We start from the raw sequence: 23,441 nt of genomic DNA on the forward strand, positions 1-23,441 counted from the left end.
TGGTAGCAGATATCTGAGTTTGCATTGTCACACATGCTGATTAGACAAGGTGTCCAAACTCTTAAGTGGGATGAAACATGTGCCACTGGCCCATATCTGGTCCTCTTAGCTTTGAGATGACACGTACACTGGGAGTAATAAACATCTTAATGAAAGTAATTCTTAGTAGCTTAAATAAACTGGAACTTCTGATTTGTGCTTAGCAACAAATGTCAAGATTTGGAGCTGTTGATTTGTGATTGGGAATGAACGTCAAGTTTTGGAGTTAGTGATTTGCGCGTGGCAATAAATGTCAAGATAATAGAATGATTGGATCAGGGACAAAAGGAAAACATGTAAGGAGGTGAAACACAGCAGAGACGATTCTAGTTCCATCAAGGGTGAACTTGTGTCCTTCCCCACCAGCATGGTCCAGAAGCAGAAGTTGGACAGATGGATGAAAAGGTTATATTTGCTATGAAGACCAACAGCATTGCTTTATCTATGCAAAGAAGTTGTGCTAAACAAAAGACTACAGAAGACCGGAGTGAATGAAGAAGTCTTCTGCAAAAGATATTGGGCTTCAGAGAACTCTTTAGATGAAGGAAGATGTTAGGAACAGAGTAAATGCAGGCAAGAAGCAGCATTAGCAACAGTTGCATCATAATTCAATGGGGAAAGACTTCTGGAGGCAAGCAGCTGAGAGAATATCAAATAAAACGATGTGAAACGAGGTGAACCTCACTACAACACTGCGAACACAAAGTTGTCTGGGCAGCCTATATGAATATAAAGATGTTGGGGCCCCAGGAAGAAAAAGAATTGAGCAGAAAAAAAATACAGAGAGGCTCTGGGATGAAAGAGAGTATAATCATATTACATACAAGAGAAACTTATAGCTTAGTTTAGGGTACTAAACTTCAATGTAAAGGACACAGTGATGTAGGTCTTGGTAAATACTCCATGTGGTAGTAGTTATGGAAGACCTGCACTCTCTGGAGCAGGAGCTGGAAAGCAGTGGGGGTACAGCACCAGTGCCTGAACTAAAATTAGACTGCTATGTTTAGGGACATGAAACCAACCCCTAGCTAATACCAGTGATGAGTGTTCAGACCAAAGCTCGACTGTTGATTGCAGTGTCTCTTGCAGAACAGTGGAACAGCCCCTTAGCCTCTACTAAGCATCAACTACATCTCCCATGGAAGCTGAGACACCCAGATCACTTGTTGATGCCAACACTGTGGAAACGTATTTTTGTGTCTTAACCTTCAGGCTAAATCTCTCACTGTAAAGAAAATGCATCTACCCTTTCTTAGGTGCTTAAAAATGCACCTGAGTTAAACCTAAAATAGTTATTCCAGGGCTATTTATGCCTGAAAGAAAGTGGCACTTGCATAGGGCTATTCATCCCATTGAGGAAACTTATCCAGATCTGATGAATAAATTATTTTTTCTCTTCAGTGATTATTAGTGGAGCCTACAGTGACTAGCTCAGATTTAGGTGTCCAATTTCTAGATGCCCCATTCAGAGCAGGTAAATTCCACCCTTGACATGCAGTTCCTTGCTTAATTTCTAGGAAAAACGGCAAAGAAGAGAGACAAAGTGATTTTGGGATGTTCTAGGGATCAAGTAGCTCCTTGGCAGGAGCTGGAACAGGGGCTGGTGGCCCATTATTGCCCCATGCTTTAGTTTTCCAATCACTCCACGCTATAGGGCTGGTTTGGGAGGACCTAAAGTAGGAGTTAAGGCTGGACCATGTTCATGATGCTCTGGCCTCTCTTTTGCTTTATCACCCACCATGGCAGTTGTCCTAGCTGGGGAGGCACAACATTTGCTTCCATTGAAGACTGAACTAAGCCCAGCTGGATGGCTTGTCCCCAAGTGTGGTGGAGCCCAGACATGTCTCCCTCATCCCAGTGTGTCTCAGCAATGAAAAAAGAAGCTCTACATTATGCACAGGCACCAAATTTAAGCTTTTCCAAGTGCTCAGCAAAGGCTGGGAGGAGGAAAAACTACCCTGTAATGAGCTGGATCTGAACTGACATTGGACAGTCAGGGCGGTAAAACATCTGCTAAACCCCAAAACACTAAATCATTTGCAGGCAAGATGCATTTTTAGGTCAGAACAGCTTGACACAGGTTCTTCTAACTATATATTAAAAAAAAAAAAGGCAAAAAAGCTTTGTTTCTGATTCATTTCAGGCAGGTAGAAACTGTCACCAGTGATGGTGGGGGAAGCAGCAGTATCGTCCTAAGTGGAAAAGGAGACAGCTGCTGGAGGCAAGGCAGGAGTTTTATTTGCTTCATTAAGCAGCAAAGAACACAAAATTGTAAAAGGCACTGCTTTTCAAGTTGTGCTTTTTATTTTTTTTACATGCCCTTTCTAATTAGGCTTGACTGATGTTGCTGCTTTGCCTGCAGCACGGCTGGGCTTTGAAAAACTAATAGGGTTTATTCCTAATTGCATTTGATTACAGATATCTAAAGGCTAGAGATGGTTCTGGTGGCCTAAGCTTTAAATAAATGCACGTCTGCACTCTCTCCTTCCCCTGCCTTCCAAGTAACAAGGAGGAGATGGACAATCTAACCATGGATCTCCATTCAGGCAAAACTTGTCTAGGGAGGCCACCAAAATCCTCTGCAGTGCTGGGGAAACCCCGGCAGAGTCCAGATGCAACATCAAAAATGCAGTAACGATAATTGATTTGTGACTTCACAGGTCGAGGGCCAATATAATGCGATTGTGTATTTAGAAAGAAAAAAGACTGGTCATAATGATTGTATGTAAGTGTGATAGCTGATAAATCTAGTAATTAATGTTGAATTACAGTGTAGGTGTTGCCCTGGTCATGAGGTTTACTTGCACCAGTGCTGCTTCTGGGCTGACCAAAGGACTCTCTTGAGGTCTCAGACCTCCAGCATCCCTAGTTCCCAATGGGAAGCAGATTTTTCCATATCTGGACCAGTTCATAGACCTGTGAACAACAGTTTCAGATTGAACCCTGATGCCTCTTTTCATCTGAGAACAGCAGCAGTTGCACAACAGCCTCTTTAGCATAGCTGTAGAATTTAGGATAGTTGTTAGCAGAGACCATATATTTAGTTATAGATACAATCCCTATGTATATAAGTAAAATTCTAAAAATTCTCAGAGGTTTTTGAGGTTTGTTTGTTTGGTTTTTCTTAAAGTTTATGTAGCTTTGGTTCTGGGGTGGTCCAGTGACTTCATATGCTCTGTGCCCACCTCTCTTGAGTCTGTCTCCTCAGTCAGACCATGTCAAGGAATTTTTTTATAGAAAAATGGCTTTTATAATTTTCTAAAATATTTTGAATCCAGCTGACCAAAAATACTGGTATCTTCCTTAAAGATGCCATTCTTAAAGCTAACACTTACACAAGCAATGCATGATGATTTGAGAGGTATGTTCTCCTGAACTGTTATTCTCTTGTTTGTTCTTTTTATTGTCAGCTATTGAGTTAAATCTATGCATCCACATGGGAAATCAACCTCAGGAGTCCACTATAACTCCTTGGTAATTTTTCCTGCCTTCATTTAAACAACAATCTCACATGAGTATTTTTAGATTATTGCTTACAGCCTCACATCCATCACACTCACTTGGAGGCTACAAATGAGGGTTACTGTGCCTAGAGCCCAACAATATATAGCTACGTGTAGTACAAATGGAACACCACTTAACACCCTGTGTATCAAATGTATCATTTGTTTATATGGCCATTTCAGAGTGGGAGGACTCAGAAAATATCTGAAAACCTTTAATTAACACCTCACATTTTTTAAAATGGCCTTTAGCTTGCAGTGATCTTCTTCCCCAATTCCATCAGTATTTGCCTTTATTCCACTGCAGCTATTCATAACTAGTAGAAATGATTAAAATTGTTTGGTTTTGCTGTTATTTTTTTCCTACTCTCAAGTTTGTGTTGCAGCTTTTCCAAGGAGTTCGAGATAGAATGACAGAAGATCAGAAGTATCTGTATTTTTCTTCCTTTCTTGGTAGAGAGAAGAGGCAACTTTTTCTGGTCTGAGAAAGTTTCTGAAGAGTTTATTTTACATGACTTCCTAGGACAGAGTTTCTCCTCCTGACTAGAAGGCTCTAAACTCCAAGCCAAAGCTTAATAAAGGTCTAAAAGATGCAGAATCTGCCTTGATAAGGGGATAATCAACTAAACCACATGCTACATCTTTAACATGTGATGTGTCTTCCCACCTCAGCGTCCAACTTCACACCCCATCCAGGTCTCTTAAAACCTTACCTGATGCAGGTTATCCTGATTGTTTTCTCCATGAGGAATACTTTACATCTGGGGGCAGAGCACCCATGGGGCTGATGGGCCTAATGTCCACCCAAAGGAGGTGGACACCTGCTACAAAACAGTAGGCAATGCCATGGCCCAGTTTTCAGACTTCCATGTTTTATGTTTGTTTCTATCTACCCTGATTCTCTCCTTTAGGGGGCTGCAGACAGACAGAAATGTTTATAACAAAGGAGGAAACACAAGTAAATCAAATGAGGGCTGAGAAAATAATTGGGATAAGAATGAGAAGATCATTGGGGGTGACTCGGAAACTGTGGTCTATTCCAGATGGTTTTTCAGTATTTAGTATCAATAAAGTGACTCAGACAAGCATAGAGTTTTCCCTGTGCTTTCCCAAAACGAAGCCCTGATGTTTTTCCTCTTATGCTACAGAGCAGACTATTCCTTTAGGTGATTACAAAATAATAACAAAACATTATGGTGCTAATTTTGAGCCCAGGCCCAGAAGAGGATTGAATCTGAGAAGTGTTGGAGTTAATACCAGCCTCTAAGAATGGACATTTCTCTTCCAGAGACACTGGAAATGTTGATGCTCTTCCCTCTCTCACTTGTCCTAATTCTCTTTCAGTGTGTCCCTTGGGCATGAACAAGGTCTGATGGGCAAAAACAGTAGTAATATGAACTCTGCTATTGCATTGTCTCTCCTTCCCTGTATGAGATGCCTGTTTCTTGAAATACATACTTTATCCTAGCTGGGTTTCTTGGAGAAATTATGGGGAAGATGGAAAGCTAAGGAATAAAACATTGCTATATGCATTTCATGTAATGGATGTTACTTTATGGGAGCTGAATATGTCTGAGCAGTCTTGTGCAAAAGGAAAAAAAAAAGACAAAGTTGTGTTCTCTTGTTCTTCAGTCTTCTGCTAGAACATCGGTGTGATGCTGGAAAAGAGCATTTTCCCTGTATTCTAGGTGTTCATCTGGCACCTGCTAACATCTGAGCATGTGGATGCATTTTAAAAGTCAGGATATGGAGGCACTAAAGGGTGCCCTGGTAGAGTTACGTGGGTGTGTAGCTTCACAAATCTGTGAAAACTACAGCTGAACTTGGACAGGGGGCTCCTGAGGAAGAGTCTGCAGCTCTGGGTGCAGGAGGTCCCTCCGCAATGGCCCTTCCAGGAGGGCTCCTGGTGCACCCAATGGGGCAGTGTCCAGCCTATGGAGCTATTTCCAAATTTACTCAGTGCCACGGTAGCTTGCAAACCCTTGGAGAGTTAGCTTTCAACCTAAGGGGCTGAGAATACATTGAAAAGGCCTCTGAAAGAGGAAAGCTTTTTGTCAATGCAATTAGGTTTGATATTCAGCAGCTTTTATTGCCTCTTCGCTCCCAAGTGGAAAGTGCACATAAATCTGCAGATTTGAAAACATTCGAACACCATTAAACAAGAGCATCTTCTTGTTTCTTTACTTTTCCTTACTGAGTGCAGTTTTTGTTTTGGTGGGGTTTTTTTTGTTTGTTTTGCTTTGTTTTGTGTTTTTTTTTTTTTTTGTTTGCTTGTTTGTTTTTGGTTTTTGTTTCTGAGCTCATTGAAATGCTTTGATGCCCAGCCCCTTTGACTTTCTCTCCTTTTGCTTCGGTGGGCTGGCTTAGCATAAATTGAATTATTCAGGCTAACTGCATAGTGTAATCGTTTGAAGTAAAAAGTCCTTGCAGAGCTTCGGAGCAGCCTGTAACTCATCTGCTTTTAGAAATACAGAAACAGACTGTTCATCTAATCTCATAACTACCACACCTTGTAGTTAACCTGCCGTGCAACTTGTGTTTCCAGATGAGATTTGCTCTTTCTGAAATGCTATAACAAGCAGACAGGTTTTTAAGAAAGTCAAAGCAGACCATAAAATTACACCTGTTCTACAATAATTCTTGTGGTTTCGCCGTTTATCTTTGTTTTGCTTTGTCATGAGGACAATTCCTGTAAATCTGTGTCTGTGAAACATAATGAGGGAACATCTTCTGGTTGGGGTGGATGCTGTGTCTGCACATTGCTCCGGCTTCAGCGAAGCGTGATTTGCGAAATGTGCTCTGTAAGAGTAAGTTCTGCCTCACTTGTCACCTTGAGAGCTCTTGGAGGCTGAACAGACTGGAAAAATGTGAAAAAATGTCTACAGCAGAGAGTGTGTGTGAGTTTGTAAAGGAGCTTTAGGTTCCTGTTTGCCTTGCTGAGGATATTATATTGTGGTCGTATAGGATGGGTTTGTTATTCCATTTGAAAATCCTGAATTAAGTAACTTTAAAATGAGAGAACCAGAGTGTCAGGGCAGAAGATGGGCCACAGAGTGGGGATATTAACTCAGCAGGGTTGTCATTGTCTCTGATGTGTTGGTGATGAACTGCTAAAATTTGCAGAGCACAGGCTATGGAGATCAGACCCAGCTTGATGCAACGCCAGAGGGGGGGCAGAGTAATCAGGGGTGAAAAGTTTTAAAAAGTTGTAATCAATATTTTCTTATGCCAGCCCACATGAGCCCTTAACATAGCTACGCCTGCACAGTTGCACTTTTGAGCACTTTAGTTAAATCTGGCAATCAGAGCGGATTAAACTCTGCTGCAAGAACATGCTGCTCATTGGCACTGCAGCTCTGGGGCTTTGACCCTGGGCCAATGCAGCAGCTGCCTCTTTTGTGGCTCAGACCTTAGGAAAAGCGATGAAGTGTTTGAAAATGGCTGGGCTGCCACATTTTTGGCAGCTATAATTCTAGGGGGCTGTCCTTCCAGATAGGACTGTCACTTCTGAAACTGCTGGCAAGAAGTTCTGACTGCTACCAGGGTGTAGACCTGGGTTGTGAAGCTGCTTTTCCCTCCTGGTTCATCCCAGCTTGGCTGTAGGGAGCTGGAGCCGTGGGAACGTGTAGTCATCCTCAGGGGAAAGCTCTGAAACAGAACTGTGGGTGAGGAGCATGTCTTCAAAAGTGAATGTCTTTGCTGAACTAGAGGGAAGGGGGAAAAATAGAAGAAGAAAAATGCAGCCCAAGCATTTAACTTTGGCAGGTACATCCAGGGTCAGCATAGATAGAATCATAGAATCATTTTGGTTGCAAGAGACCCTAAAGATCACCAAGTCCATCCATTAACCTAAGTTGTTTCATCACCTGGGTCATGTCTGCTCCTTCTCTTCTTTCCCTGAGCCTCTGATGTGAGGCACTTGTTGGACACACAGTGGTGGGCTAGAAAATGCTGTGCTGTGACTTCGGCCCTTTATATTGTGTTAAGCCCTTTTGGGGGCTTAAAGCAGCCCTTAAGTGTTGACTATCCTCAGCAACTATTGGCATTTTAAAAGCACCTTCCTTCTAGTGCTGGGCCAGCAGAAAGCAACAAGCATCTCCTAGAGAAAGCCTCTAACTCCTTAGAGCCACCTTAAATTCCCTGCCACCCGTACTACCTGTCCCCCCTGCGTAACGTGCAAAGAAAACAACGTTATTTCAGGACACCCCTACCCCCCCAATCTGTAAAACAAGTTGCTCCTTACCTCGATTAACTGTGCCACGGCAGCTCTTGAGCAGGACAAGAAGAGGGAGGAGGACCTCACCCAGGAGAGAGGATGCTGCAAGGGTGGATCCCACGCCATCTTCTCTCCCCAGTTGATCTTCGACTTCTGCGTCGTCGTAGCCCAAAGCAGGGGAGGTTCTGAATAACCCAGCCAGCTCTCAGCAGCCTTCAGCATTTACCAAGAAGCAGTCGCGTGCTGTCCTGGCCCTTCTTTACTGCCTTCCTTTCTAATCCAGCAGCCACAGAGCTGACGCTGGGGGAGTCATTAATTAATTAGGCTGGTGTCACTTACAGAGTGCTCTGCTGCTCCTCAAGCCAGGCTTAGTGACGGGGGGACGCGGAGAGTAAAGCAGCGCTCAGAGCTCTCGTCGCTCCCCCAGAGGAAGGCGATTCACTCATTAAGATCCTGGATTTCTTTATTTTTTTTTTTTCTTAACAGCTGCCTGACTGATTCCAGCTCTCTTGTTCTTGTTTTCCTCCTGGTCTGTTGAGAGAATTCTCTTCCTCTAATGAAAAAGGGCTGTACGCCAAGACGATGCATCATCAGCATCATATGCTAGCACAGTCCAGAGTTACTAGACATGAGTATTTGACATCTTGGGATTTTGAAAGCATTTTTCATCCCTGAAGGATCTTGTGGATGTGATGCTACAGTCTGCAACTTTACCTGGGCTTGACCTCTGGAGAGAGCTGAAGGCAACTGGGAAGAGCATGTGCATAGCAGGCTGTAGAAGCTGAAGCTGTAGAGCCACCATCTACAGCTCAGCTCTGCTTGAGGAGCTCAAGAAAATTATCTGAATCAGATGGGCAGGGAAAACACAACTTAAGGGTTTTGAGGGAGCGTGCGACTCTCAACTGGACTGTCCTTCCACCAAGGAGCAAACAAAACCTCCATCTACAGAGTGAAAAAGAGGGCTGGGAGGAGAGGGACTGGATCAATCAGGTTTACTATATTCTCCCATACTCATAATTTCTGGTAGTATTCTTTACTGGGAGAAGCCAGGGATTTTCATCAAGAAAACAAGCAATGAGATCTAGGAGGATCTCATCACTTCTGCTTCTTGTGTTCTAGCACTTCTAGAGAACTGAGCACAATTTCAGGGAGAAAAAAAAAAAGAGCTCTGTGGCAAATTAATATTTTACAAGCTCAAATAGGCAAGCCAGCTTTAAGGTTTGCATTACTGATTAGATTGTGAAGATGAGAGGAGGGTGGAGTGATGCCAACATGTGTATGGCTTCAGAGGAAATGCAGCTGTTTGGTTCTTTGCTGCATTTATGCTCACTGCAGGTTTACAGGGTGACTGTTGGCTATTGTGCTCCCAAGCATGAGATGATGGGAAACTCTGTGCTTGGAAAATTGGTATAAGAATTGGGAAAGTAAATGCAGGATGCTGTTATAAGGTCTTGTCAGCAGACAACAGACGGTGGCAGCATCGAGGCAGGGAATTATGCTTCTGCTGCCTCAGAAGTTGTGCAGCTTGGTCCTCCTTTCCCTAATGAAAATCCACTGTGGGGCTCTGAGATTCTAAGCAGTTGTTCATCGAGCTGGTTTAAGTGTTTTTCAGCTTGCTTTCTTAAGGAAATGGGGCTTTTGGACATGATATTTTGCTTGACCCTCTCCTCCTCCCTTCACCCTGCCCTCCATCCTGTGGACTTGGTTGTTTTAATTTAGCTGAAACGGGCCAAGGGGCAATCACCTCGGAGATACTGGGTTTCTGTGCATTTGATTTAAAAAATATGCCATTGGGTAAAAAATTGAATCAGTTATAGACCCATGGAAGGAACAAGGACAGTGTGTGGACAATTCTTGCTGGATCCACACTGTGCAGAGATGCTATGACCAACCGAACCATGGGGAGCTTTGTTTTGTGCCAGCGTCTTGCCAGATACCAGCAAATGCAACCACAGGCCATAAATCCACGGAAAACTGCTGCTTATGAGACTGTTTCCTTTTAGAAAACATTGTCTAAGCACTTGTCTGCTTGTGGAAATGCACTTGCTGTGCCCTGGATCAAACACAGTACGAGCTCCCGAAGCCTCTGGGCTGCTATTTCCGGGGTGTAGTTTATTGTGTCTTGCTCATGGGCTGGAGTTCAACACTGATCCCATCCTTTTATTTGCAGGTTCTCAAGGTGTGTAGTTTGTTGGTGTTTTATTTAACACTCTGAGCACGTTAGACTGTGACTTTCCCATAGCTGCTGCTGTGTGCTCATGAACAAGGCTTGCCGTGGCATCAAATCTCTGCTGGAAAACATTTGTGCCAAGAGCTATGCAAAAATAGCACAAACAAACCTGATCTTCTTTTTCCAGCCTTCAGATTTCTTACTCTATATATGGGTCACTGAAGCAGAGTGCCTCCTTTAGTTTTCAAGGGAAAATAAAATGAAATACATGGATTTCTGCAGACTCCAGACCTTTCAGCACTTTGTAACTTCATTTCAGCTTCTTCCTTTGGGACAATATGAAAATACATGGAGCAGATCAGAGAAGGATCTCCTTCTGGGTTTTTAAATTATAAGATTTCATGTTGGCTTTCTATTCCTTTAAACTTTCAGAGTTCTTTTTATTGATTTATTTATTTTTTAAGTTTTCTTTCATGACAAAGACAACAAACTCTTTCTATACAAGCATCTACTTCTAATTTGTTGACCTGACCCCTTGAAATGGATATTTTGTAGTGAAAAAAAAAAAAAAAAAAGTGTTGCAAAACTCCTGAATTTAGCAACAGCGAGGAAGTGCACTTTGCAGAGAGAGGGGAAATAGTTGTTATTTCCCATATACAGCCCTACCAGCAATGACCCCTCACCAGAGAACGTTACCCATAGCCCACATTGCACATGCTGTTATGTACTCACTGATTAGTGGATGACCACCAGTCCCTGAGTGAAACCACAGGCGCTGTTAAACTTGTAAGTTTCCTATTTATAGCTTGTGTCTTTTGCATCCTCTTGGGAAATACATGAAATGTGGCTCTTGCTAAACGTGTCACTTCTCCAAGCCCTGCGGTGTTGGCATTGTTGCAAAGTAAAAGCACAACGATGTCGTTTGGGAGAACGTCGTGGTCCTGAACCCTGCGAGCTGGCTCAGAGCAGTGAGAGCCCCAGGGGTCAAACCACTGAAAGGGGATGTGGCTCTTGCCAGACTCATCTCCCACTCTCTGCCTGCATTTGGGGTGGCTGGTAAAAGCATGAAGAGCTGTGAGGAACTTGAGGTCTGGTCTCCCTGGAAATGCACTGAGCATGTAAGAAAAGAATAGGGACATGAGTCATCTTGCTTTATTCTGGCTTCATAGATCATAGAATCACAGAATAGTTTGGGTTGGAAGGGACCTTAAAGATCATCTAGTTCCAACCCCCCTGCCATGGGCAGAGACACCTTCCACTAGACCAGGTTGCTCAAAGCTCCATCCAGTCTGGCCTTGAACAATTCCAGGGATGGGACATCTACCAACACTCTGGGCAACCTGTTCTAGTGCCTCACCACCTTCATGGGGAAGAATTTATTTCTTATATCTAATCTAAATCTACATTCTTTCAGTTTAAAGCCATTACCCCTTGTCCTACCACTACATGCCCTTGCAAAACGTCCCTCTCCACTTTTCTGCCAAGTAGCTGGGATTCCTTAATAGCAATTTTTAATGCAAGCCTCTTTTGTGAGAAATGTTCTGAAGAGAGAAGTTGAGTATCCTCTGTGTGTGTGTGTGTGTTCATGTTCACTTACATGTCATAAAGCTGTTTGCAGGCACTGTTGATGGAAATCTGAGATGCAGCCGGTGGGTAACTTTTGTGCAGGTCACAGCTCTGTTGCGCTGCTTGTTCTGCTGGGTGCACGTTGATTCCTTTCATCCATGTGCTTCTAAGCACCTTGAAGCTGTAGTGATAAGCACCATGCAGGGTTACAGCGTTGTCACATCATTCAGAAAGAAATAACCCTTTACCATGCAGAATGCATGTCCCTGAACAAGTGGGAATAAGGGGTTTGGGGGAAGGTGTAGGGTCTCCACTGTGTGGGATCATCTTTGTCCAAACAATCCAAGAGCCCACATGACCTCCAGCAATCACTTCTAGGGTTCCTCTCCTCAGTCTTCCTGCAGAGCAGCGAGGTCCCAAGTCTATGCGCTTTTCTGCTCTCCCAGGTGTTTGGAGGTTTCCAGGGAGTTCTCCCACATCCTCATCACTCTTCAGCCCAACCATGAGCAAAGAAGAGGCAGCCCCAGGGCAGGGGAGGAGAGCTGGGAGCCAGGAGAAGGTAGAAGCCAGGAGAAGGAAGGAATGAATCTTCTTAAGTGCCTTTAACTTCAGTTTAATCCCCAGAGCACCATGAAACACTTTTCCTTCCATCTTCACAGCTTCCCTTTAGGGATTTGAAGGTTACCATCAGTCCCTGAAGACTGTGGCTAGGAAACCTCCTTTGTAGAAGTGTGGAGGCTGGGTTTGTCTTCAGATGGCTCTGTCATAACTTGCCTGCCCTGTACACCGCAGAAGCATGATGAGCTTCCCCACAGAGCTGAAGGCAAACTCAGGAACACCCCAAATGCTTGCCTACAGGGAGTGGCCGCCACATCACCCATCCACGGCTGCCGTTCCCTTTAAATTCTCTAAAAGCCATTCAAGTATTGAATTGCTCACTGAAATTTAATGTGGAGACTGGCCAAGTGATGGCAGCCTGCCAGGGGTTTCCATGTCTACCAAGAATGTTTTGCAGTGCACCTTGGGAGAGGAACATTACTTCCTTGATTATTTTTTTCCCCTCCTTTTCTTTTTTCCCCTCCCCTTAAAGTGAGTAAAGAAAGCAGCTGAAAAGTTAGAACAGGCAGCTTTCATCACCAGCTCCTCTGTCTGTTCACATGGATATATATCCTGCTGACAGCTCAACTCATGGTAAGATGGACTTTATGCTCAGGTGGGATTTGGCTGCTGGTGGATGCTACTGAATTGCTGTTGAAATGATTTCATGGGAGACTATGGTCCTACTGCAAAAGATTCGTGTCTCTGCCATGAGGAAGATCAGAGGGTTACAGCTTTGGGAAATGGGGTGATGTTCAATATCAGTGTCTCTCTCCAAAGTTTATTGTTTGGGTATTTTGTAGGGTTAGGAAAGGATGCATCCATGTTTAAGATGCAAAATGGTTTGTGGGAGGCTGAGAATTCAGCAAAATCCTTCTATCTCTGCCTCTGTAAACCCAAAACGTTGCTCATTTCCTAGCTGCATCAAGGCAAATATTCACAAAATCCCTCCCGGTGCTGATAGGGTGTGTGCCGTAGCAGTGGGATGTAATGGTGTGATTCACCACAATGCTGTGGGACAAGGTGCCTTTGTTTCTCTAGCACCATGTCTCCGGGCAGTTGGACTCATGTAGCTGACATGCCTTGTAGTTGCAAGGACAGGTTGAAGTGGAACAGGAACTTGCTGTCCCCATTCAGCCACTGAAGGGAGAGATTAGACCTGGTCAGTGTGGTGCAGTGGGAAGGTTGCTCAAAGGCAAGGAGAGGGCCACCAACCTCATGTGGCCGCAGAAGGAAGGTCACCTCCTCATGGTTTGCCCTGTGTCCGGGAACAACGTGGCAGTGACTCGTTATTGCTCTTACAGCACTGGTAGGTTGCCGATGGGCTGTCTGGTCTATGCTGGTATCTCAGTGTAGTATTCGGGAACTGGGAGGGATAGAATCATAAGACATCTTGAGCTGGAAGGGACTCACAAGGATCATCAAGTCCAACTCCTATCCCTTTATAGGACAACCCCAGATTTCATCCCATGTGTCTGAGGGTGTTGCCCAAATGCCTCTTGAATCCTGTCAGGCTTGAGGCTGTGACACCTCCCTGGGGAGCCTGTTCCAGTGTCCAGCACCCTCTGGGTGAAGAACCTCATGTCCAACCTGTCCCTGGCACATCTTCCTGCCATTCCCTCAGGTTCTGTCACTGGTTGCTAAAGAGAAGAGTTCAGCCCCTACCTTTTCTCCTCCCCTTGTGAGGAAGCCATAGACTGCAATGAGAAACAGGGGAGAAGGCTGGGCCAAGACTTGCTGTGCTCCTCAGGGTTGCTTATGTGCTGGCTGGCCCTTGTCATCTTCTCCCACACTGCCTGTGTTTGAGAAGAGTCTTTCCCAGACCTCTCAAATCAAATGGTGGCTTTCTCAGGAGATGTACATAGACCCCTCTGGGTGATGGGGGTGGGACTAGTCTTGGCCACAAGAAATGTCACATGCATTAAGAATGAAAATCTAGGTGATTTCTGCTCTCCATCCTCCCTCAGTGGGTCTCTCACTTATCTGTAGCTCTACACCCTTGCTCCTGTTTCATGTTTCCATGTGCCAGATGCCTCTGGCTATTGGATTCCTCTGATCCATCAGTGGGATGCATTTGACATAACTTGCCAAGGAGTGGGAAGAAGGTTTCAGCATTGCAGCTGGGTTTGTTCCACCCTGCTCAGAGCATTTGGAAGAGGCCTGGAAAAGTCATAGTCCTCTTGCAGTCAAGCACTGTAGACCTTGGTGCTGTTGTCCAGCTGGGCTCTTTCGCAGCCTAAAAGACTCACGCACTGAAGTACTTGTGTATCTGTCTCACTGATACCACATCTCTGCTCCAACTCAGATAAATTTTCATGCAATTTTCAGAGCCAGAAGGGTTGTAACCATTCTGCTACAACAAAAGGGCAATACAATACTTTTTTATTATTACATGGTTTTCTGGAAACATATCCATCCCACTAACTATGGACAGGCTCATGGCTTCAGATAACTTTACAGAGAGGAAGAAGCTGTTCTGAGCTGAAAGATGACAGCTTGGTGCTGACATAAGAAAGTGTTGGGGTTTCTTCTCTGTTTCCTGTTTTCTGACTATAGCACCTCCTACTGAATTAGGACTGGCTGCAAGAGGCTAGTGTTTGTTTTCCTCTTCAGCAAAGCCTTTAGTTAGACAAGCTGCCACAGAGCAGTAAATTCTTTGGAGTTGAGTCATGTTTCATTCTTTTAACTAAGTGGCCATCATGGGTTTATTTAAAAAAGGCTCCCTTTTTTCTCTGTTTGTTGTCACAGAGAAGTAATCCTCAAGTAGAGTCCCTATGCCTCTCCTGGACTGTCTGGCTCTCATTGTTAAGGTAGCTTCTCTAAGGACAGGTATTTCCATCTAGTTTCTTCTGTGGAGTAAGAATTAGAATTGCTTTACTAAGCAATAAGCATATTAATCATGTAACATCATGTGGTATGGTGTCCTAAGTGAACTTATGCCTTTGGATATGATGTGGGGTTGGGTGTGATTGTAGAGGTGCTTGGTATCTCCCCAAGGTGTCTTTAAACCATCTGAGCTTTTCAAAATTCTGAGAGCAATGTAGCAGCCTGACCTTTGGATGGCAGCTACGGCCAAATGGAATGACATCCTGACTGGCTCTTCTGCCCTCAGGGTAGAGGGAAGTACCACAGGTAACACAGAAGGGGGTACACCTTGAAAGGGTGACCATCCCCACCATGATCATCTAGTTCTCCTGCTTTGGCAGCCTAATCTTCTGTTCTGTGTGAGACGGGGAGGATGGGACCAGTTGGTGCAGCTCATGATGCACAGTTTCAGCACCATCTCATTGCAGCTGGAGTTTATCCAACACAGTAAGGAACTGGTACAGCTTGACTAACAGGCACAAGGAGACATGTTATTCTTGGGTACGTTTTGGTCTTTGGATTAGGACCAAAGTTTTGTCCCTTATGGTGACGGTCAGTGTGCTCTGGGTTGGTTTTGCCCCTTTCCAGCTCTCTTTACTCTAAAGAGAGCCCAGCACTATCTGGTGAAGGCCACCAGCTACTGTCTGTCTAGGGTCTTGTCAATGACTTTTGGATGACTTGGCAATTATACCAGTTAAAGAAGTTGTAGCAAGTCCCTGCCGGTGATGGACCTTCAGCAATGCTGGTGCTAAGAACTGGGTCTGCCATAGACCCCACACTGCATGGACATGTAAGCAGAGACAGTGCCAGGACCAGCTGTTGTCTTAACAGAGGAGAGCACAGGTGGAGTGGACTTGCTGAAGGTCATGTAAAGACGTAGGGAAATGGTATTTAGGTCATCTAATTGCTCAACTGAGGCTAAAATGTCTAGACTGTGCACACTTCCAGGGATTAACTTTTGACTCTTCAAGCTGAGAACTTGTGTGCGACCAATACCATGACATTCAGTTTGCAGCTGAGCTCTCTGTCTAGCGGATACTTAGTCTGGAAGTTGTAGGAAGACTCAGTCTCTTAACTTTGCATGGGGGTTTCCTACCTAAGGAAATGAAAGCAGTAAGGAAAGATGTGGAGTGCATATTGATATATTTTCCCTGCCTCCTCTCCTTGTGCATGTTCTGTGCCTGCCTTCCTCCTGGTCAGTCTTGTGTTGCAATGTGTCCCTGGTTTTGTCTGATTGTCACCTTTGTCTCTCATGAACACAAATGCAGATGCAGACACATTATTCTTTGCAGTATGTGTACCCGAATTCTTCTGTGCATCCTAACACAAGGCTGGAGAATTTCTAGAAGTGTTTGTTTTGTGTGCTGGTTTGTTGCTGAATGGTTTCTCAGATGTAGAAAACATGTCTGTACCCATTGTCTATCCCAGTTTCTTGTTTCTTGTTTTCTAATCATTCTTGCCTTGCACACCTCTCTTGTCCTTTAGGGAAAAGGCTTGTTTTGCCTCAGTAAAAAGAACCAGGACAAATTTGGTTATCAAGAAGATTGTGAAACTTCTTTTGCATGAGATAAGAATAATTGCACACTTAGCTACTGTTTCCATGCATAGTTTCCCAACAGCATGTACAAATATTGTGCTTCTGGGCTTGCAAGGCACCTGAGTTAAGGAGTACGTGCTTGGATCAGACATCCACCTCCATGTTAGAGTCCCTTGGGTGAGTGGATTTGAGTACTCCAGCTTGTTTCTCCTGTCTGGGGTGGGTGCTGTGTCAGATCTTTAGCTGGCTGAAGCATAACACAATGAGGTCCCACCAGCTATGACTACCTTGTTCCTTTCCAAAGGATGTAGCAAGGCAGCAGAAATATCAGTTTGGTGTTAACTGGGATTATGTGCCTTGTGCCATCTAATATTTGCATTGACTCTTTCATCTCCCAGCTTAATCCTGTTTTACTTGACACTGATGTGCATCTGAAACTCTTAGGATGTCTTGAGAGCTGAATGAAGCTGCTGATTTTTTTTAAAAAAATAGCTTTATGATACTGGGATTTATGTTAAGAGGAGCTATAGCTTGTGGGGGAAAAAAAATTGCTTCTTTTTCTTGCGTCTTCAAACGCCTTCAAACAGGGGTAAGCAGGAGCTGAGGTTTCACTGAGTGATGCTGTGGGCATGGGATGCTGCTGGCTGTTTGCTGCTGCTCTGGGACATGTTTCAGCAGCCCCATATCAGAGCTGGCATAGTCAAGGATATTCTTTTAACTGAGTCATACATCAGCTGTTTCCAAAATGGTCAGTTCCTGTAACATGGGGTGGTATTGCCCTGGTGATACAAAGATGTGCTGGCCAACAGAGCTGACTCAGCATCACTGGCCCCAGAACTCAAGAATTTCCCTAGGACCCAGTTTCAGCAGAGGAACTTGGACTATAAATAGGCTTTGGTCAAAACAAAACAAAACTCCTTGATGGAACAGGCAACTTGTTTCAGGGAAGCTGTACTTAGAGGAAATTATGAGGATGGTGAGACACTGGAACAGGGTGCCCAGAGAAGCTGCAGATATCTCATCATTGGAAGCGGTCAAAGTCAGGTTGGATGGGGCCGTGAGCAACCTGGTCAAGCAACCTGTTCCTGCCCATGGCAGGGGGGTTGTACTAGATGATCTTTAACAGTCCCTTTCAACTCAAACTGATTTTTGTTTCTATGAAAGGAGAAAGTTTCTCATGAGGTACAAATTGGGGCGAGATTTGTGGAGGATCTATCCTCATAGCTAAAAACCATAAGCAGGAAGAGCAAGGTGAACTCCTTCTCTTAGAGATTTCTTGATCAAACCTCATTTGGTGTTTCTAGACAAGGAAATGCTTTTAATTGCTATAGGTGGTTGAATGTCAATTTGCTGTGCCATCTATTTAAGGGCAGACCTCTTGGAGACAGGATGTTAATTGGTTTCATCGCGCTACAACTGCCCCTCCTTGATCCCCTCAGTGGATCTTTCTAGTCAGGGTGTTAAGCCTGGCTTTGTACCACCTTCCCCAGAGTGACACATACAAGCATATAGGAAATGAAGATTTAAAACCGATGTCAGGCAGAACAGCAGGATATGAAGCCTGAACCAGCTGATATTGCTGTCTGCAGACAAATGAATGCTAGTAGCATCCTCTAAGCTCCTGGCTAGGAATGATCCCACGTGCTCCATGTTTAAGATCTGTGGCTGCAGATAGCCAGCAAGAAATTAATTAACAACGATCTGCTCAGATTACAGGAGAGAGACCTGGTGCTGATAGGGAAGATTTATAAAGACTTCTGTGGAAAACCGCTGTGTTTATTTAATGAAAAACCTATTAGTAGGAGAAGCTTAGGTCTGACAAAAAATCAGGCATAGACTTCTTTATTTAAAAAAAAAAAAAAAGAAAAGCTCCATCTGTGAATGTGTCCCTGATTTTTTTTGTTTTGATTTGTTTTATTTTGCTGTGTTTGCTTTTTATTTTTTTAGCATTGAAAGTCTCTTGGGGCTACTGTCTTTTTTAATTCAAGTCTTAAAAACAAGTTTCTGAGATCAAAACAGGACATTTTTTCTTACTTATCTGCAAAATATGTCTTTGGTTATGTTTCTTCCTCCTCAAATCAGCAGGATAAGGAAGCAATTGCAGTATTATATTTACAAGGTGAGAAGTGCATCTCATAACACAGCCTTAGATGCTCTTAAAACATCTGTGTCCTCATCACAGTCCTATCTCCTGCAGAAGTGTCCTGGACAGCAGAGCACTGTTGAGACCCTGTATCAGTCTTTATCTTAAGATAATACTGTCTGTACAATATAGGTGATGGACCATGCTGTGTCTTACCCTTTGTGTCCAGCCCAAATTTATTCTAGTCCTAAAGGCTGGATGTAAAGATGTCCACAGTGTGTTGAAGGCTCCCATCATGGATGCAAGCAGAGTCTGAGTGGTCCTAACTCTAGGCTGGCTCAGTGGTTGCTCAAGTAGTAGCAAATTGCTGTCATTTTTGGCCCAGTGTTTTGAAGTAAAAGAACATCAATTCACGTTGTAACCTGTGGCAACCTGGTGGTTGCTGAACAATTAGATGAATTGTCTGTGGAATGGGCACAGGTTGGCCGATGTGGGGAAATATCCTGGTCTAGAAACTGGAGGTCTTATCTCTGTTGAAGATGGCATGTAGGGATCAAGAATGTGAAGCTGTTCAGAGGAAGATGAAGAAAAATCTTGGCTGTCTGACCTGCTGTCAGAGGCATCCAAAGGAGCAAGGGTGATTAGGGATTAAATGCAGAGGCACAAATATCAGAACTTGGAGCTTCTGCTGCTGCTCCTTGAGGATAAGGCTGAGAAGCAGCCTGGAGGTCTCAGGCCGAACATGACATTCATGTGAATTCTAAGCACTTCAGCAAAGCTAACTAAATGACTGGAAATGGAATTCTGCAGAAGAAACAAAAGCAGAAGTAAAAGAGGTGTCCCAAATCAAACCGTTACACCCCCTCTTTGTTTCAACACTGCATCACTCATCTGGAGTTAAACAGAATAACAGGGAGAAAAAACATTAATCTGAAGCACGCACAACAAGACACTTGATCAAAACTGTACAGAAACAAGCCACAAAGCTGAGCTTGAGGCCCAGAGCCAAATGTGCTCAGCGGGTTGAAGCAGAAGACCTTAGATGTAAGGTGGGCTCTCCAGTGTCCATCACCCCCAGCACAGAGCAGAGCTGCTGGTACCTCTGAAGCCCTCTCCCCTTTCTGGAGAGTGGGCACTATTGTAAGGTCTGCCAGGAAGGAATCTCCATCCATATAGGTGCTGGAAGCTGCAAAGTCCTCCTGGGCTCAAGCACCAATGCAAAGACTTCAAAAAGTCTTGAGATGCCTGTTGCCATCTAGTTCCTTGTGAGGGAGAACTCCTTCAGGATGTGGAAAATCTGATTTCATTCCAAATTTTAGACTGGAAGAAAAAGGTGTGTCATTGCATCAAAGTCCTGATCACCAGCTCTTCGACTTCGCAGCTTGCAGAGCAGGTAGGGGGGCCGGCAGTGAGCTCATTGCTCGCTCATCCTTCCCATTCCTTGCCTGTATCCTCCTCTGGAATTGTCCCCCACTGCCTAGAAGAGCTGCTGTTCTGCCTGCCTGTGTGGTGTAAACCATTGTGTTGAGGCAGACAGTGAGTTATGGGCACATCCCACTCTGAAAAGATCCCAGGAGTCCAGGGAAATGGGAAGGAAGTCATCACAATAGAAGAATCTTTACAAACAAAAGGACATTGAGACACCTTTTGCCTCCTGTTACGCCTTGAGAATCCTTGCTACAGAAGCTGACCTGTCCTGATCCCTCAGCCTGAAGTAAGTTCCAGTGTTTTGTAAAAGTCCTTGAGATCGTATAGCCGGGGAGGATGTGAGCTGCTGAGTCGTAACATGTCGGAGTGCTTGGGAAAGAATGGGGCTTTGTTTGTGCTCTGAAGCAGAACGGGAGGTCATGGGGCTTTTGTTGGGCAGCATTATCTATTATAATAGTGGAGAGTGTGTATGGTGGCAGCTGCTGCTTTGACAAAACACTTGTGCGGATTTGCTGTAATTGTGGATCAACTGGGACAATTCTTTTGTGCTTTAGGAGGTGGGGTGGTGGCTGAGCCTGAACTGATGGGCTGGGGAGGATTCTGGGTCCTCCTGATAGATGGACTTGGGAGTGGGGTGGGGTTGGGTTTGTTTTTAGCTTTTTCTTGGAAGAAGGGGAAATAGTTACTGCTGGGCGAGGTGTAGCAGAGGACAGGCTGTGCAGGCATCACGTGCAGGCTGTCACACACTCTCCACAGCGGGCTCTGAATAGCAGGAAACGTTCTGTTTCCCAGGGTTTCCGTCTGCGAGCTGCAGCAACCGCCGGAGTCACAACGAGGGGAGAGACTGGCAGAACAAGAAGAAAAAGCACAGGACCTCTATTTGGCAAAGTGCTGTGGGAATGTGCTGTAGGTGAAAAGGAATTAGAGCTGAGAAAAGCCACTGCACAAAGGAAAACACATCCTGTCCTTTCCCCTTTCGGGTTCTTGTATTTTAAGTTTATTTAACACGTGAGGTGAAAGAGCACAGATCACAAAATCTCCTTCTGAAAAACAGGCAAATAACAAGCAACTGCTTTAGAAACCTTATTTGCAAGGGTTTCGTAATTGTCTCTCTGGGCTCTGTGGGTGTCTCATCTAATGAACAGGCCCAGATCTGTGTTTCGGCAAACGAGGCGGATGGATGTGGGAGGGAAAGGTGGGAGGGGAGAGCGGCGGCTCTGGGAGCACCGAGTATTTCAGGACTCGGAAGCTTGGAAAAGCTGCTGCCGTAGCCTTTACCACGGGGGAAATTTAATTGGCCGCCTTATGCAAGGTACGTCGCTCTACGTGCTGGTTATTTTTGCGTTTCATTAGCCCTATTCGTTGGCTGGTTGTTTTCCCATTGATCCTCAGGCTCGGTTTTATGTTTGGCTATGTACTGTAGGAAGGGTGTTAAGACCAGCCTTAGCAGGCTGAAGGGATTGTTGTATGTGCTATGAGTAAAAGTCCTGAGGCAGAGTAAAGTTTAGGAGTTTTTCCTACAGGTAGAACTTTTACCTGTGCAAGTGGCCAAAGGTGTGGAGTACATTTTCCTGGACTATAAAACACACTTGCATGCTGCCCTGTGCTTCCTCTAGAGAATACATGGGCCTTACATAAAGAAAGTATGTGGTCTTTAAGGCGTTTAATTCCCAGTATGGTCCAGACTTGAGATATTAAATTCTCTGCTTGTTTTCGCCTTGTGTTTTCCAGAAAGGGATGCTGGAGAAGCATGTGCATGCACGGTCCCTGTCCTGCAGGCAGCTGCCTGATGCCAGGTGTGCTGAGGCTTGCTCCTGTTTGGAGGGAGGGATTTTCCAGCCTAACCTGGCAACACAAGCCTGATGAAGTAAGGCTGGTAACCCGAGCACTCACGCTGAGGTTGCACAGCTCACCTGACAGAGTAAAGAAACCAATACCCAGCTAATTAGCCAGGGTGAGAGAGGCTGATAAGCTCACCTGGGTTTCTGCAAGGGAGGGAAGCGGTCAAAAGCTTGCAGGTGTCAAGTGAAAAGTATGGGTCAAAGGCCCAATTATAGGGGAACAGTGACACACTTAACGCTTTTTAAATATAGCAAAAAACCTACATGTTTAGAGCCAGAAGAGCTGCAGTTCACAGGAGGGACTGTTTTTGAACTTTAGCTTAGTTTAATTTGGACCTGCACCAAAGCTGTGTCTCTTTGTGGAAATTTCCCATGGCCTGGAAGCTTCCTAGACCTTGCAGCTGCTCCCCGAGTCTGGTACTTTCATTATTCCTCTTGCAATGATTTCAATTCCCAATGAGCTGCGAGACAAGATTTTTGAGGGTCTGCAAGGAAATCGGGCAGAATTGTCCTTCATTATCCTGCCTTGAATGCATTAATGCATTTTGGAGGCAAAAAATATCAGTAAGTTCAAAGGGATAAAATATATCAAAGGACAACAGGTCCATAGGCAGATATTAGGAACAGAGTTTTGAGATACCTGATGCAACAGTTGGTTGGTTGGGGAATACCAGAGGAATGAACTTCAGAAAGTGGCCAAGCTTCTGTTTGTTCTCTAAATAACAGCTCTTATTCTTACTGCCAGACTAGCTGGACCACTGGCCTGACCTGGTCTGGTATTGTTTACATTCCTGTTGAATTGGAAAGCGCTCATGCAAAGTACTTTGTGCTCAACAAACAGGAATTTTCTTGTGAAACAGTTTTGTCAGATCTTGTGACCAGCTCTCCAGGTCATCAAAATACCTGGGGTTTGGCATTCAAAGCACCTCAGTGAACTGCGGCGTCCCAGAATGATGATCAGAGGTCAGGAAGCACTAGCGACTCTTTGCAAGTCTGTCCTGCCTTCAGTGGCTTGTAATTTGTCCTCCAAGACCACCTGAAGGGTTTGATGAAACACTAGAAGCTTCCTACTGCAATTGGTCTTTGGTAAAGGCCTTGGGCACTAGAGGAAGAAAAATCTGGCAGTTCTTCAGTCGCGATTGTTGTTAATATTTCTGGATATGAGGGAGTTTAAGGGACTCAAACAGAAAGGAGAGAAAGGCTGAGTACATAGATTAAACTAATCCAAACAAGTTCTTTTTTTCCTGTTCTTTTGTAAGGACTTAAGCCCTGCCCTATTTCTGGCTTGTATTGGGGTTACTGTGAAGTGCTTAGGCTTTGCATGGCTCACTTGGTTGGGCAGATCTGGGAGGTTTTGTAGGTGGCATTTTGTAGTGACACGTTGTCAGCTTTTGAACGTGGCCTCTAGCATAAGTAAACATCTGTAAGCTGGGAGGAGAGGCAAGTAGTGGTGTCAAAAGGCAGGGCAGCTAGAGGATAGATCCATAGCCTCACTTGTGAATATCTGGTGGAGCCAAACACCTCAAAAGTGGCTATTGCTTCAGTTTCATGGTGATTTTCTGTCTTTTAGCACAAAGGAAGTGAAATCCTCTCTGG

General features: G+C 44.5%; 2 protein-coding genes across 7 annotated transcripts in view; one reads left to right on the forward strand and one right to left on the reverse strand.

Annotated features, from left to right (window-relative positions):
* Nucleotides 1-8,180, reverse strand: part of TMIE (transmembrane inner ear) — a 34,451-nt gene extending 26,271 nt beyond the window's left edge. Inside the window, exon 1 of the mRNA XM_021300724.2 lies at nucleotides 7,786-8,180. Coding sequence (XP_021156399.1) covers nucleotides 7,786-7,980 — 195 coding nt within the window. The 5' untranslated portion in view covers nucleotides 7,981-8,180. The remainder of the gene's footprint in view (nucleotides 1-7,785) is intronic.
* A 4,366-nt stretch (nucleotides 8,181-12,546) lies between these two features.
* ALS2CL (ALS2 C-terminal like) overlaps nucleotides 12,547-23,441 on the forward strand; it is a 58,503-nt gene continuing 47,608 nt past the window's right edge. For 2 of the 6 annotated variants that reach the window (XM_065050224.1, XM_005512115.3), the window contains exon 1: nucleotides 12,547-12,685. In XM_065050224.1, coding sequence (XP_064906296.1) covers nucleotides 12,683-12,685 — 3 coding nt within the window. In that variant the 5' untranslated portion in view covers nucleotides 12,547-12,682. Of the gene's footprint in view, nucleotides 12,686-20,012; nucleotides 20,291-20,796; nucleotides 20,911-21,176; nucleotides 21,317-21,735; nucleotides 21,801-23,441 lie in introns of those variants that run through there. The other 4 variants (XM_005512120.3, XM_005512119.3, XM_005512116.3 and 1 more) reach the window with 4 other exon arrangements.

This window comes from Columba livia, chromosome 2, assembly GCF_036013475.1.
Source record: "Columba livia isolate bColLiv1 breed racing homer chromosome 2, bColLiv1.pat.W.v2, whole genome shotgun sequence".
NCBI classification, from domain to species: domain Eukaryota; kingdom Metazoa; phylum Chordata; class Aves; order Columbiformes; family Columbidae; genus Columba; species Columba livia.